Consider the following 17,015-nt stretch of genomic DNA (forward strand, 5'->3'; position numbering starts at 1 on the left):
TGTGGTCTGACCAAGGCAGAATAGAGGGGGAGCATAACTTCCCTGGATCTAGACGCTATTCCCCTATTGATGCAGGCCAGAATCCCATTGGCTTTTTTAGCAACCGCATCACATTGTTGGCTCATGTTTAACTTGTTGTCCACGAGGACTCCAAGGTCTTTTTCGCACACACTGCTGTCAAGCCAGGCGTCCCCCATTCTGTATCTTTGATTTCCATTTTTTCTGCCGAAGTGAAGTATCTTGCATTTGTCCCTGTTGAACTTCATTTTGTTAGTTTTGGCCCATCTCTCTAGTCTGTCAAGATCGTTTTGAATTCTGCTCCTGTCTTCTGGAGTGTTAGCTATCCCTCCCAGTTTTGTGTCATCTGCAAACGTGATGATCGTGCCTTCTAACCCTTCGTCTAAGTCGTTAATAAAGATGTTGAACAGAACCGGGCCCAGGACAGAGCCCTGCGGCACTCCACTTGTCACTTCTTTCCATGATGAAGACGACGCATTGGTGAGCACCCTTTGGGTTCGTTCGCTTAGCCAATTACAGATCCACCTAACCGTAGTTTTGTCTAGCCCACATTTTACTAGTTTGTTTGCCAGAAGGTCGTGGGGGACTTTGTCGAAGGCCTTACTGAAATCCAGGTACGCTACATCCACAGCATTCCCTGTATTGACCCAACTCGTAACTCTATCGAAAAAAGAGATCAGATTAGTCTGGCATGACTTGTTTTTGGTAAATCCGTGTTGACTATTAGCAATGACTGCATCTGTTTCTAAGTGTTCGCAGACCACTTCCTTAATGATCTTTTCCAGAATTTTGCCTGGTATTGATGTGAGGCTGACCGGACGGTAATTGTTTGGGTCGTTCTTTTTTCCCTTCTTGAAGATAGGGACCACATTCGCCCTCCTCCAATCTGCTGGGACTTCTCCCGTTCTCCAAGAACTCTCGAAGATAATTGTCAGTGGTTCTGAAATAACTTCCGCTAGTTCCTTCAGTACTCTTGGATGTAGCTGATCTGGCCCTGGGGACTTGAATTCGTTTAGAGAGGCCAAGTGTTCCTGGACAACTTGTTTCCCTATTTGGGGTTGGATTTCCCCCAATCCTTCGTCCATTCCGTGTTACTGAGGTTGAAGATGGCTTTCTTTTTCTGAGAAGACCGAGGCAAAGAAGGCATTAAGTAGTTCTGCCTTTTCCCTGTCCCCTGTCGCCATCACCCCATCTTCTCCTTGCAATGGCCCTATCGCCTCCTTTTTCTTCCTTTTTCTACCAACATAAGCAAAAAAGCCTTTTTTGTTGTTTTTTATGTCCCTGGCAAGCCTGAGCTCATTTTGCGCTTTAGCCTTGCGAACCTTTTCCCTACAGGTGTTGGCTATACGTTTGAATTCTTCTTTGGTGATTTCTCCCCTTTTCCACTTCTTGTGCATGTCACTTTTGAGCTTTAGCTCAGTTAGAAGTTCTTTGGACATCCATTCTGGCTTCTTTGCACTTGTCTTATTTTTCTTCTTTGTTGGCACTGTTTGCATTTGCGCCTTGAGTATTTCACTTTTGAAAAACTCCCATCCATCCTTAACTCCCTTGTTTTTTAATATCGGCGTCCATGGAATGCCGCTCAGTAATTCCTTCATTTTTTGGAAGTCAGCTCTCTTAAAGTCCAGAATGCGTGTTTGACTTGTCTTAGTTTCAGCATTCCTTTGTATTGCAAACTGCAGGAGCACATGGTCACTTGCCCCTAAGGATCCAACCACTTCAACTGTATTGATCAGGTCTTCCACATTTGTTAAGATTAGATCAAGAGTGGCTGATCCCCTTGTTGCCTCTTCTACCTTCTGGACCATAAAATTATCTGCAAGGCAAGTGAGGAATTTGTTGGACTTTGTACTCTTGGCTGAGTTTGTTTTCCAGCAGATATCGGGATAATTGAAATCGCCCATGACTACTATATCTCTTCTTTGTGCCTGTTTGGTCAGCTGTTGACAGAAGGCTTCATCAAGTCCTTCATCCTGACTCGGAGGTCTGTAGTAGACACCCACGACAAGATCTTTTTGAGTCCCTGTTCCCTTGATTCTTATCAAATGCTGTAATACGCTCTGAATCCCTTAGGGGAGAAGGGCGGAATATAAATAAAGTGCATTATTATTATCATTAGCTAGCTCATATCATATTTTATGTAGTATTTTATGGCTGCACCTCGCCATTGATTTATGTAGCATTTTAATGTATTTCATATTGTGGGAGCCCCGGTGGCGAAGTGCGTTAAAGCACTGAGCTGGAGACCGAAAGGTCCCAGGTTCAAACCCCAGGAGCGGCGTGAGCGGCCGCTGTTAGCTCCAGCTCCTGCCAACCTAGCAGTTCCAAAACATGCCAATGTGAGTAGATTAATAGGTACCGCTCCGGCGGGAAGGTAACGGCGCTCCATGCAGTCATGCCGGCCACATGACCTTGGAGGTGTCTACGGACAACGCTGGCTCTTCGGCTTAGAAATGGAGATGAGCACCAACCCTCAGAGTCAGACATGACTGGGCTTAACGTCAGGGGAAAACCTTTACCTTTACCTATTTCATATTGTATTGAATAATCTGGTTTTTATGTATTTATTTGTTTGTCCTATATGTGAAAGACATATAGGCTAAGCATAGAAGAAACTCTACACGGTCATATAATCTGGTTCAAAGCAGATAATCAGGATTTTATATGGCAGCTAGCTGTGCCCGGCCACGCGTTGCTGTGGCGTTGTCTGGTGGTGTTGGTGAGAAATTGTTGAGGTAGTGGTGGTATTGAATGTTTGTTGTATGGTTGTCTTTATGTTTAGTATGCATTTGGTTGTTTGTGTACTGTGAAAGTGGTGAGGGTAGAGGGGGTCTATGTCCCTGTGTAGTATTGTATAGTATTTATACGTTGTCCATGTGTTGTGAATGCTTGGATTGTGTCCTGCTGCATAGTAGAAAGGGTTGGGCTGGATGGCCCTTAGGGGTCTCTCCAAACTCTTGTGCCTGTCCCCTGGGCTGAGTAGGTTGCTAGGAGACCAAGTGGGCGGAACTTAGCCTTGTAACTGGCAGCAATTGGATAAAAACAATTATTCCTCTCCCTCTAATTAGAACTTTATTTTTCTTTTCTTTTTGTTGTATCAACCTAGAGCCGTGGATGATGGGTTGTGTTGTCAAATTTCGAGGTTGGGGGGCCTGTAGTTTTGTTGTTTTGTCCGCTGCCCTGATGCCATCACTCTTTTATATATATAGATGTAGATGGGACCTCAGTTTGCCACCAACTGAGGAGACATTTCAAAAGCAACTGAAAAAAATGAGAGGTTGGAAAATTAACCAATTTGCCCGTTTCTAGCCGTATCCACTCAAGGCTTTGTCTCATCAACTGGCCCATTCTTCCCATCAAATCAACCGTACCTTAGACCATTCTGATGCTTCCCAGATGGAGACGCAGTCTCGACCTTCGCAGCTTTGGACTGCGGTTGGCTTGGGACCAAGGCAGTAGAGATCCCTGGTGTTGACGTAGCTGCCGTTCTGCAGCTGATAGACGCAGGTCACTTCTCGGCGCTGGGTGCCTTTGGCGCAAGTCGCGGAGCAAGGGCTCCACTGCCCTGCCACCCACCTTTTGCAGAAACAGAGAAGGAAGGAAGGAGATAAGCCGTGAAACCGCAAGCAAATATAAGTGGACCACTTACCTTGAAGATATGTCCTGTTCTTGTCTTGCCAATATGTGTCTGGCTCTTTTGTATCCCCCTCCCAAGAAAGATATCACAAAATAATTCTAAACCAATAAAATATTTAATTGTTAGGATTCTATTAGAATACAAAGGGGGAAAGTTGTTGTTCATTGCTGTCAACATCAACATATGTCAACTCAGTGAATGAGAGATCTCCAAGATCCACTTATCAATCACCCTACAGAGCCGTTGCAAACTCAGGGCCATAGTGTTCTTGGCTGAATCCATCCAACTCTTTTTCTCAATTGTTAGGATTCTCTTACACTAAAAATGGCGAAGGTTGTTGTTTATTGCCATCACGTTGACATCAATATATGACAACTCAGTGAATGAGAGATCTCCAAGATCCATTTATCAATCACCCTACAGAGCCATTGCAAACTCAGGGCCATAGTGTTCTTGGCTGAATCCATCCACCTCTTGATCTGCTGCCTTCTTCCTGCCAAACCTGATCATCTTTTCTAATGAGTCATGTCATCTCATGAAAATGTCCAAAGTACAAGAGTCTTACGTGGACCTTTTGGCTTCCAGAGACTTCAGGCCTGATTTATTTGTCTTCTGGGCAGTCCTTGGTATCCATTGTGTTCTTCATCTCCTCCAGAAACCCATTTCAAATGAGTTGGTGCAAAATAGTGTCTGTTGTTGATGAAACGTTTAGATCAGTTGAGTATGGCGTGACTACCTGGTGAGATTTGGTTCCGGGACCCTTTGTGGACACCAAAACCAAGGCTTGTGATATACAGAGTCGAACACGACTAGACTTAATGTCAGGGGAAACCTTTACCTTCACCAAAGAGAAGCAAGGGTGTCATTAGCACCTGCCTTGGAAGGGAATTGCACAACTTGGGACCAAGCACCCATTTTGTAACACTCCTGGGCAGCGCGAACACTGGGAACCAACACAGAAGCCAATAACAATATAATATCTTTATTAAAGCAAACAAAGTTCCAAGCAAAAATAAGCAGAAAAGATAGGCAAGCTTTTGACCTTCCAGTAAAGATCAAATTTAGTCCAATAATTGAAAGTCTTATGTCCAGTATTAGAGTCCAAAATCCAATAACCAAAACACACTCTAACTCTGCCGGAGTATAGAGTGGGGAAAAGGAGCAAGTTTCCACTGAAAAGCTTCCCGAAGTAAGTCCAACACAAGTATTCAGGGCAAGGCTACGACTGGTCATCATGGAATGAAACGCAATCAAAACTAGGCAAGAAAGGGGCGCAACGCCCGGTCTACTTGAGGGTAAGTGCACCGTCAGGCCGCTTGGAACTCAGGAACAAGAGATGATGATGCTTCCCAGTCAGAAGTTAAGTTGACACCGCGCAGAAGGTTTTCAGCGCAAAACTTTTATTGAAGTTCATAAGCTCCCCCAGAGCAGGTGCTCAACTCCCCAATTCTTCCCAAGAAAACTGGTCCGCCAAAGACATCGCGCCAGGTGCCTGCCTCCCTAATTCTTCCCAAGAGAACTAGGCTTAGCCATTATCGCCTCGCTCCGCTAATCTGGTGCTTCTTCGCAAACTTTGCTTCTGAGAACGGTCTGTTTTTAGAAAAGCCCTTCGATCAAACAGTAAACCATCCGGAGAACCCGGGAGAGCCGGCACTGTCTCAAGGGCATCCATAATTGGCTCTGGCACGGAAATGTCAACAGGAGACATCTGGAACGGAATTGAATCTTGCTGACTTGGGAAAAAAACCAAGTCTTCTTCAGTTTGTTCAGTAATGGCCATGGGGTCAGGGGCCAAAGGTGCCTGAGATATCACACATTTTAAGTGAAGCTAAGGGATTGTGAAAGGGTAGGTGTTTCTATACATATTTAGAGTACTTCTCTTTAAGCAAAACCCTTAATGGTATCTCATTTAGCATGGGGGGTGACTGCGACTCTTGAAAACTTATGGGCCTACAACTTCGATCTGAACTGATCAACGGTAGTGATTTATGAGAGTTACAGGTTAACATGGGTGGCCATATCCTCCCATGGAATCAGTCGGCAGATCTGGCCTGAGCTGTAACGGGAAAACGGCAAGTATAGATACAAAAGAGCAAAAGAAGTGTCCTTTGTATATTTCCAGAAGTATTTTCTTTCCTGGAGATCAGCAAATTATGAACGCCAATCCTCGAAGTGGGGCGTGGATGCCTACGATTATTTATTGGGTGGAGGAATGTGCTGAAAAGCATTCACAAGCACCAGAAAAATGTTCAGGTGTGCCAAAGTGGTACCATGTGCCTAGATCATATGAGACACGCGAAAGGAGATTCAAGCACGAGTCACTAAGACCAACCGAGAATGACTCAGTGGCTTCTTCTATCAATCACATTGAGACAATAGGTTAAATGGCATTCTTCCAAACCACACGGAGAAGGCAGTGCTTGTAGGAGTTATTGTAACAACGGCATTGCAATTCCACTTGTGCTCTGAAAGCAAGCTCAGAGCTTCCTCTTTTTTCTCCTCCCAAAGTTAAAATAAACTACAGTCATGGTGAAAGAGAACGGCCGCTTTAAGATGTTCTCGGTCAGCGAATATGCCAAGCATGCATTTCTAATATCTGGGTGGGCAAACACAAATGGAAATTTAAATTCTACAGAGGCACCGGGAATGTGCTTCGGGAAACGTTTCCACTTGGCAGCGTCCGAAGTGCGAATGTGTGGCTGACCTGGAAGGAGGGAGAAAATCCGAGGAAAGGGCCGGGGAGGCATGGGCTTTCTTTGAGACATGAAGCACTGTGTGGCTGTTTGTTGCCATGGTGCTGGTGGCAAAACCACCAATGAGAGCACCATCCTTAGCTGTCCGACCAAGGAGAACGACTCTTGGTTTTACGACCACGGTAAGTATGCGCAGAAATTCCACACCAAAAGCAACAATGCTGGAACTGGGAGAAAGGATTAAATCCACAGAGCGGTGCAGTTTAAACTTCTCGCTCTCCATAGAACAGGGCTGGGCTGGCAGTGAAACGACCCTCTGCTCAACCCTGAACGTCTTCCTTGGAAGCTGCCGAAAACATTTAAAGTCCTGGGGTGCACAAACAGGAAACTTCTAAAACCTTTGACATGTAAACCCATACAGAACAGAAACAGGAGAGTGAAACACTGGCAATAATATTTGAGAATTCCTTGAGAACAGAAGTCCCAGCAGACTGGAGGAGGGAAAGTGTTGTCCCTATCTATAAGAAGGGGGAAAAATAGGAGCCAAACAATGACTGATGTCTGATCAGGCTGACATCAATACCAGGAAAGATTCTTGAGCAGATCATGAAGGAGGCGGTTTGCAATTGCTTAGAAAGGAATGCCGTGATCACTAAAAAATCAGCATGGATTTTTCAAAAACAAGTCATGCCAGACTCTTCTTATCTCTTACAAGCTTGGTAGATACAGAGAATGTTGTGGATGGAGCATATCTTTATTCCAAGAAGACCTTTGACAGAGTCTCCCATGACCTTCTCATGTACCCACAAGCTAGAGCTGACAGACAGGAGCTCACTCCATCTCGCAGATTCGAACCGGCAACCTTCAGGTCATCAACCCAACCGTCAGGTCAGCAGTTCAGCCGGAACAAGGGTTTAACCCATTGCGCTACCAGGGATTCTATCCTTCGCATAAGAGATTATCAAAACAGTTCATGTTCACTGAAAGGAATTGGCACTCATCTTGCCCCCAAAACCCCTGTGATAGGTTCACCTTATGTTTGCCAAATGTCAGAAACGACTTGAAGGCACAATTAGATCTCTGCATTAATTAAATGCCCAGGTTGTGCTTTGTATCAGAAAAAACCGGACATTCACATGACAGATACACAAATTGCTTAAGTTTTGCCAAATGTGCTCTTTGCACATGAAAGATACGCACAAAGGAGAATCTTTATGGTTTCTACAGTAAGCACCTTACCTTGACTGGCAGGGATGCACATTGCATCTTCTAACTTGAGGCTCTGGACGGGTCACCCTTTGGCAAGCGCTGTCATTCACCAACATCATGGTCTTGTTAACTATCTGTGTGCAGGACACAATGGTTTTACGTTCTCCTGAAAGCAAGACAAAGGAAAGAAGAATCATTCTGGGATGTTTATTATTACCATGATTTCACACTACTGAGATGGAGGATCAGCAAATATAGCGATGGCGAGAAAGCTTTGTTGCCGTAATGACTTCTCTTGGTGCAAAACAACACTGCCTCTTAAACCAGGGAGAGCCCCAAATGAAAAGTTTGCATGATGCTGCAGATCAAAATGCTGGGAAATTATGGTGGCAACACTCTAAAAGTCACCATGTGAATTGAGACAGGAAAGTCCTGCCTTAGCTGCTTGTTTCAATGGATCATGTCCCTAAGAAAGTACAGTAGAGTCTCACTTATCCAACATAAACGGGCCAGCAGAACGTTGGATAAGCGAATATGTTGGATAATAAGGAGAGATTAAGAAAGAGCCTATTAAATATCAAAATAGGTTATGATTTTACAAATAAAGCACCAACACATCATGTTATACAACAAATTTGACAGAAAAAGTAGTTCATTACACATTAATGCTATGTAGTAATTACTGTAATAATGAATTTAGCACCAAAATATCACAATGCATTGAAAACATTGACTACAAAAATGCGTTGGATAATCCAGAACGTTGGATAAGTAAGACTCTACTGTACTGTATGACAATTGCAATTTCCCAGTTTCCCAATCTGCAGTGCCTTCAACAAACCTTCTTTTGGGATTTTAGCTGCGTAAAGAAGAAGGATTTTGTGGTCACCTTTCATCGTCGGCAACTGTAAACGTGAATCCCAAAAGGAAACTCGGACACAACGGGGAAACCATGGAAGTATCCAGTAGCCTTGTAGATGGCAAATTTCACTTACAATTTCACAAACATTGAGCAGAATGCTATCTTGCTGCCTGAAAGAAGAAAAGCCTTTCAAGAATATCCAGAAAGAGATTTCATGTCTATTGTATCCCTCCTGTTTGCAAAGAAGACGTTGCTGCTTTCAGGCATGTTTGTCACATACCTAAAAGATGAACATTATGAATTGTTAAATCTCTTCTCTGCAGGAAAGTTTTCTTTTATTTTGCCACAAGGCTACAAAGGACAACGATCACTGAAGCATAGAATCATAGGATAATAAAGCTGGAAGAGACCACATGGATCATCTAGTCCAACTCCTTGCCATGAAGGAAAGGCATTATTTATCTGTTGTTGATATCAGCACCCAGACACTGAATGGTTTCGACTGGAGGGACCGGACTCGTCTCCTTTTTAAGTATGAAGCCCAGAAAGGTTACAGCTGGATCCTTCTGTAGTGATAGAGAACAGACTGGAAGGTCATCTAAGTAGGGATAAACATCACAACAACTAATATCTTGCCAAATACTTTTGAAGAGGGAGGGTTTGATAGGGAGCCTAGCTCCTTGGTCCCTGAAATGCTTCTGTCAAATCAAGATAATTTCCCATTTATATACACTTCAAATGGAAGAGGGGAATTTGCAGCCATGTTTTCCCTTTAGGGCAAAAGTAATTCACTCTCTTGAAATCAAAGGTCTTGCAGGTCCATTATGGAAATATCTGGAAACAGAGCAGGAGCCAACTTCCCTCGAACAATATAGCAATTCAAACACTTGGCTGGTTGGGCCCTGCCTTCTGGAGTAGCAACAAGAACTTGCTCAACTCCACTGCTGGAAAAAGTATATGTATAAAATACAGGCTTACCTGCCTGTGCACAATTTGTCAGCTGATCCATAGTCAACAAATTTCACCAGAATTGAAAAAGGCTGTAACTCAGTAATTGAGAGCAATTCTGTCCGATACCGTGACCCATCTCGGCACTTGGCAAGGCAAGGCATGCCTTTTCGAAAATGGATAGATGTCTCCATGTTCTCCCCATTGTGTCTGAGATCCTCAGTCATTGTTGAAACAGGTCTACAGTTTCCCAAGAGGCTGAAACAACTACGCTAAAGCCATCACGGGAAACATTACATTACAAATGGATTGGTTTTAAACCATGGATCTGGGTTTGCAGGACCTGAGTAGGGTTGTTGATGACTGAGGTGTTTAGAGGTATCCTAGTCAAATAACATTTTATTTTATTTTATGACAAGCTTGGGGACCCGGCAGTGCCCGGGTTATTGGAAAAGGCATTATTTGTCTTTGAATGTTATGTATTCTCTTTAGAGTAAGTGAACTACAATTCCCAGAATCACGAGTCAATCCTCCCCTAACCCTGACAGTATCCAAAGTTAACCATTTTGGGTCTGTATGCCAAGTATGGTCCAGATGAATCATTGGCTGAGTTCAGTGCTCTTTGGATGCAGGTAACCTACAACTCCCAAAATCAAGGCCCATCCCCACAAACCCCTGCAGTATGTTCAGTTGGTCATGAGGCTTCTCTGTGCAAAGTTTGGTCCCAGTCCATTGTTGGTGTGGGACACTGTTTCTCTGGATGCAGGTGAACTATAACTCCCTTTTCCCCAAACTTGTCCAATATGCTTTTCTGGTTATGGGGGCTCTTTGTGCCAAGTTTGGTCATGGTCCATCTTCGGAAGGGTTCGGAGTGCTCATTCATTGGAGGTGAACTATAAATCCCAGGATGTACTACTCCCAAATGTCCAGGCCAATTCCCCTCAAAACCCACCAGTATTCAAATCTGGGCATATCAGGTATGCATGGCAAGTTTGGCCCATCATTGTTTGGGTTCATAGCATTCTGGGTGTAGGTGAACTACAACTCCTTTACATTCCCCAGTAGGAGTCACGGTGCTCTGACTTGATGCAGGGTGAACTACAACTTCCACCATGAGGAGTCAATCCCCCAAACTCCTCCAGGAAGTGTAGTTGTGCAGTGTTTGTTCTAAAGACAGATTGGAAAGGGAAGGGCAGTAGGCGGGGCCATGCAAATTCCCCAGCAATGGAGAACCCTGGGATGCCTGCCTGTGGTGGAGGAAAAGGCGACATCTAGGATGAAATGGTCCCCAAATGAAAGCATTCCTTGGGTGCTGGGCCATAGTGTTTGGGAAGGACACTGGCAGGGGTTGAGGCTACATGTTCATGGTGCTTGCTGTAACTGCAATGTCAGTGGAAAAGAATGACTTGCTGGCTCCTTAGCACTGGGAACTGTAGCCTGTCTGTGGAGGCTGGAGGCTGCCTGTGTGAACAGACACCCATGCCACATACACACATACAGGCTTTCACTTTTATTATGGATATAGATAGTTATAGATAAGCACTGTTTTCAAATATCTCTGAGAACCTCTGGTAATAGGTAGCAGGCAACTCCAGATGAACAAATAAACAAGCTTCACCTCCTCCACACTGCACACTGCAGCCTTCCCATCCACTGTGGGTCCATATGTACAAGGATTCCTGCTGATGCTCAGGCTCACTTCTGTTTTCGGCAGAGTAGTTCACAGGGATGGTGTATTCGTAGTGGATCCCGTAGTTCTGGTCATGGAATAACAGCACCTGGTTGAAAGAGTAGGAGATTGACTTTCACTGGGACGGCGGGAATATTAGCAAAATAGATAAAAATAGTTGAAAGAGTAAACCAAATGTACTGAAAGCATTTCAGTGAAAGAAAAACAACTGCAACTTATTTCCGAGAACCAACAGTCACTCATGGTATTATCACACTACACTGTTAAAGAGTTGGTATCAGACCTGAGTCCTGGGATTTACAGTCCAAGGAGGAGCCTTCAATATTCTAGAATTCTGCAGGAGGCAATTACAGGATTTAAAGTGGGAACCCATGCCTCAATTATTGAGTTGTTTCCACGGCAGCTGAAAACAAGCCTTCTCCCTCATGCCTCCTCTCAACCTTCTCTTCTGCAGGCTAAAGAGTCAAAGCTCTTTGAGCCTCTACTCGGGGACTATGCATGGTCTCCAGACCTTTGACCCTTTTAGTCTCCTTCCAGCTTAGAGTCAATCTCTCTCTCAAATTGTGGAGCCCAGCGTTGAACACAGTGTGATTCCAGGTGAAGCAGAATAGAGAGGCACCATGACTTCTTTCCTTGATCTGGACACTGGACTCCTTTGGATGCAGCCTAAAATCTCATTGGCTTTTTCAGCTGCTGCATCACACTCTTGGCTCATGTTCACCACTGAGACTCCAAGATCTTTCACACATGTAACTCTGTTGTCAAACCAGGCATCACCCATGTTGTATCTGTGCATTTAATTTTTTCTTCCTAAGTGTAGTATCTTACATTTGTCCCTATTGAAATTCATTGTGTTAGTTTTGGCCAATAATCTGTTGAGGTCATTTTGAATCCTGATCCTGTCCTCTGGAGTATTCACTCTCCCTCCCAATTTGGTCCGGTCTGCCTGTCTAGACCTTCATCCAAGTCATTAAGAAAGACGTTGAACAGAACATCCTCTTCATGGCACCAAAGAGTCACTTCTTTCCAGGATGAAGAGGACAAACCATTGGGTAGACGCACCCATTGAGTCCCATCACTTAACTCATTCCATATCCACCTAATAGTAACATTGCCTAGCCCACATTGGACTAGTTTGCTTGTAGGAAGGTCATAGGGGACTCAGTCTAAGGCCTTCCTGAAATCAAGATATACTCCATCCAGAGCATTTCCTGCATCTACCAAGATTGTAACTCTATCAAAAAAAGAGATGAGATGAGTCTGGCATGACTTGATTTTGAGAAATCCATGTTTATTTTTAGTAATCACAACATTACTAAATAATAATAATAATAATAATAATAATAATAATAATAATAATAATGATAATAATAACCCAAAATGCAGACTGCGCAAGGAAACCGACGAAACCATTGATCATATCCTCAGCTGCTGTAAGAAAATTGCACAGACAGACTACAAACAGAGGCACAACTATGTGGCCCAAATGATTCATTGGAACTTATGCCTCAAGTACCACCTCCCAGCAGTAAAGAACTGGTGGGATCACAAACCTGCAAAAGTATTGGAAAATGAGCACGCAAAGATACTGTGGGAGTTCCGAATCCAGACTGACAAAGTTCTGGAACACAACACACCAGACATCACAGTTGTGGAAAAGAAAAAGGTTTGGATCATTGATGTCGCCATCCCAGGTGACAGTCGCATTGACAAAAAACAACAGGAAAAACTCAGCCGCTATCAGGACCTCAAGATTGAACTTCAAAGACTCTGGTAGAAACCAGTGCAGGCGGTCCCGGTGGTGATGGGCACACTGGGTGCCGTGCCAAAAGATCTCAGCCGGCATTTGGAAACAATAGACATTGACAAAATTACGATCTGCCAACTGCAAAAGGCCACCCTACTGGGATCTGCTCGCATCATCCGAAAATACATCACACAGTCCTAGACACTTGGGAAGTGTTCGACTTGTGATTTTGTGATACGAAATCCAGCAGAACTATTTTGTTTGCTGTGTCATAATAAAATAATTAATAATAATGCTACACTGAAAGCTCATCTCTGCAGGGGTGTCTTCTTTCAGTCTGCCATTATTTGGAGTGACAGAGGCAACAATCACTCTGGATGTGAGACCACCATGTTTTCTATGGAGGGAGTCATAAACAAAGCCACAGTGTGCTGCAGGCTATTCAACCAGACATTAAGCACGGCTGCCGGAAATTGAAACGAACCCACTTTAGTCTTGAAGCATCTCATTATAATTAATAGTCCTGCTGAGTTAAGATGGCATTGATTAGATACACGTTGGATTTTGGAGCGGGTGGGTTTGCAGCGCAGGTGCGCAGGAAAGTACGCTTGTACTCGGAGCAGGTTGGAACAAAGATGGGCAGCCCAAGGGGAGGGTGAGCAGACAGGTGATATTGTATCTCACTGCAGTGAAATGGTACGTGCATTTACTGGGAGGGAAAAAAGCCTGAGATGGCAAGAAGCCCAATGAACAAATCAAACCCTGAACAAACACAGTAATACGTTATCTGATATGTGGCAAGGGAATGGTGCCAGGCAGAACTGATCTGACCCTCCGGCAGCTGGAGGCATCTGCAACTGCTTAGAGCTCCGAAAATGAGACAGACCTGATAAAAATTAAACGCTGCTCTTTTCGTTTTCATGGGCAAAAACCCAGGGACCACTCCCTTTCCTCCAGATAAGTGCAACAGATGAGGCTGAAAACGGAGACGGGAATGCTCTATCTGTAGAAGAGATCGGAGTGCGGAGATAGCCCCGAAATAAGAACATTTGCAAAACCTTCCTTGTTAGCCCCTCCTTTTCGTCTTGAACACATGGAAGGGCTTGAAAGTGTTTGCCTTTAAAGTGGAGGAACTCCTTCAAGGCTGCCGACCCAAAGCGGAGTCCACAGCCCACATTTCCTGGCCATGTGAGACGTTTTCAATCACAAGAATACCTTTGGGGAGTGGCAGCCACCGTTCATCTTTTGCTGGGAACTTTTCCAAACAGTAGCTTTTCTACTCACAGTAGCCTCACAACCTCTGAGGATGCCTGCCACAGATGTGGGCGAAACGTCAGGAGGGAAAGCTTCTGGATAATGGCCATACAGCCCAAAAGACTCACAGCAACCCAGTGATTCCAGCCATGACAGCCTTCGACAATATATAGCAGCTTTTCTGCTAAGCAATTAGGACCACTACATTCTATGAATGGGATGTTCCTTTAGGAGGTATTGAGGAAGGATAGGTCAATCAACAGATTAAGTGGAAATGTTGCTCAATGTAGTCGTGTTATGCTTCCTTCTAATATACTGATAATAACATGATGTGAATTGTGGATTATGCACAATCTAAATGATGCTCAGGATGGATCCATTTTCCGAATCCAGATTCTTTGCTTTGTATTGGAGTCTATACTACCATATAATCCATTTAAAAGCAGATAATATGGATTTTATATGGCAAAGTAGAATAATAATAATAATAATAATAATAATAATAATAATGTGTCACGAATGGGACCCTGAAGAAGGAGACAGAAGGCCTGATCCTTGCAGCCCAGGAGCAAGCCATCAGAACAAAGGCAATTAAGGCCAAGATCGAAAAATCAGCTGATGACCCAAAATGCAGACTGTGCAAGGAAACCGACGAAACCATTGATCATATCCTCAGCTGCTGTAAGAAAATTGCACAGACAGACTACAAACAGAGGCACAACTATGTGGCCCAAATGATTCATTGGAACTTATGCCTCAAGTACCACCTCCCAGCAGTAAAGAACTGGTGGGATCACAAACCTGCAAAAGTATTGGAAAATGAGCACACAAAGATACTGTGGGACTTCCGAATCCAGACTGACAAAGTTCTGGAACACAACACACCAGACATCACAGTTATGGAAAAGAAAAAGGTTTGGATCATTGATGTTGCCATCCCAGGTGACAGTCGCATTGACAAAAAACAACAGGAAAAACTCAGCTGCTATCAGGACCTCAAGATTGAACTTCAAAGACTCTGGCAAAAACCAGTGCAGGTGGTCCTGATGGTGATGGGCACACTGGGTGCCGTGCCAAAAGATCTCAGCCGGCATTTGGAAACAACAGACATTGACAAAATTACGACCTGCCAACTGCAAAAGGCCACCCTACTGAGATCTGCATGCATCATCTGAAAATACATCACACAGTCCTAGACACTTGGGAAGTGTTCGACTTGTGATTTTGTGAAACGAAATCCAGCATATCTATCTTGTTTGCTGTGTCATAATAAAATAATAATAATAATAATAATAATAATAATAATAATAATAATAATCTTTATTTATATCCCGCTTTTCTACCTCATGGGACCCAAAGCAGCTTACATCATATTAAAATCACATAAACAACAGAGTGCATCAATAATATAAGCATAATAGGATAAATAGATTAAGAAAAACAACTACAGGAGACATTCAAGAAGGGGCCTGAGTCAGTTTCACCCTCTCAGCCTAATCTACTCTACTTCAAAGAGGGAGATGGCAATGCGTATAATCTTGGAAGTAAAGCTGGTACTAAAGCAAACATTGTTAGTAATGTATTGTCGAAGGCTTTCAAGGCTAAAATCACTAGGTTGCGGTGAGTTTTTCGGGATGTCTGGCCATGTTCCAGAAGCATTCTCTCCTGACATTTTGCCCACTTCTATGGCAGGCATCCTCAGAGGTTGTGAGGTCTGTTGGAAACTAAGCAAGGAGGTGTATATATCGGTGGAAGAAAGGACTCTTGTCTGTTGGAGGCAGGTGTAAATGTTGTCATTAATCTCCTTGATTAGCATTTAATGGCCCTGTGGCTTACAAAGCTTGGCTTCTTCCTGCCTGGGAGAAAACTGAGGATGCCTGCCATAGATGTGGGCGAAACGTCAGGAGAGAATGCTTCTGGAACATGGCCATACAGCCATGGCCAAAAACTCACCGCAAGCTATTGTTAGTAATCTCATATCTGCTTAAGCCTCATGTAAGGCCCGGGCTGTGGCGCAGGCTGGAGAACAAGCCAGCTGCAACCAGCTGCAATGAATCACTCTGACCAAGAGGTCATGAGTTCGAGGCCCTCTTGGAGCCTATGTTTGTTTTGTCTTTGTTCTATGTTAAAAGGCATTGAATGTTTGCCTATATGTGTAATGTGATCTGCCCTGAGTCCCCTTTGGGGTGAGAAGGGCGGAATATAAATACTGTAAATAAATAAATAAATAAGGGAATCAATTGGGTGCTACTCAGGGCTCTTGAAGGTCCCACATAAGGTTGCCATCAGCTTGTTTCAGACAATATGGGCCAGCCTAGCTTTGTATAAACACAAAGAGGCTGTTGGCTTTCCTTGGTCAACCAAACAGGGCTTTCTGTACGTTGCAAGTTATTCCTTTAGTTCCAACAAATGATGTCAGGGTCAATGGGTTGGAAAGTGTACTCTCCAAGCAGAGATCCAGATACTGAGCATGGCTGGTCCCAATAGTTTGTGAATCTACTACTGACTAATTGTTTTGTCCTGGGCTGGGCCGAAACCTTAATGCGTTGAAAAGTCGGTGGGTGGGGGATTTGTGAGATGTTTCCTTTTGCAAACATCTGCTGTGGACTCTTTGGTCCGCTCGGTCCTGCCTCCGTGAAGACACCGGGCCAGATAGCCCTGAGGCCCTTCCAGCCCTTTAATTCCGTCTAGAAAAAGCTCTTTGCTCTCTATTTCTTTTAAAAAAAAACCTGATCCGTACGAAAAACAGACAAATATCTTTTGCAAGATGCGGGGAAATAACAGCACATCTGTAGCTACAGAGTGGGAGCTTTATTAGTCTGAGATGGAAGCCAAAGCTAAAACAAACCAGACAATCAGCTATGGTTTTAAAGGTTTTTGCAGGTTCCAAAAAGTGGAGTCCTTGCCAGCGCAGGACGCAAAGCCCCACCCTGCCCCTGGTTTAAGCAAACGAGATG

At 44.0% G+C, this 17,015-nt stretch overlaps 1 protein-coding gene across 2 annotated transcripts in view; it reads right to left on the reverse strand.

Annotated features, from left to right (window-relative positions):
* adamts17 (ADAM metallopeptidase with thrombospondin type 1 motif 17) overlaps nucleotides 1–17,015 on the reverse strand; it is a 197,663-nt gene that overhangs the window by 28,512 nt on the left and 152,136 nt on the right. For both annotated transcript variants that reach the window (XM_062963439.1, XM_062963438.1), the window contains 3 exons: nucleotides 10,986–11,145; nucleotides 7,588–7,723; nucleotides 3,390–3,594 (listed from right to left, as the gene is read on the reverse strand). In XM_062963439.1, coding sequence (XP_062819509.1) covers nucleotides 3,390–3,594; nucleotides 7,588–7,723; nucleotides 10,986–11,145 — 501 coding nt within the window. The remainder of the gene's footprint in view (nucleotides 1–3,389; nucleotides 3,595–7,587; nucleotides 7,724–10,985; nucleotides 11,146–17,015) is intronic.

The sequence above is a fragment of the Anolis carolinensis genome, unplaced genomic scaffold (genome assembly GCF_035594765.1).
Source record: "Anolis carolinensis isolate JA03-04 unplaced genomic scaffold, rAnoCar3.1.pri scaffold_11, whole genome shotgun sequence".
In the NCBI taxonomy this organism is placed as follows: Eukaryota; Metazoa; Chordata; class Lepidosauria; order Squamata; family Dactyloidae; genus Anolis; species Anolis carolinensis.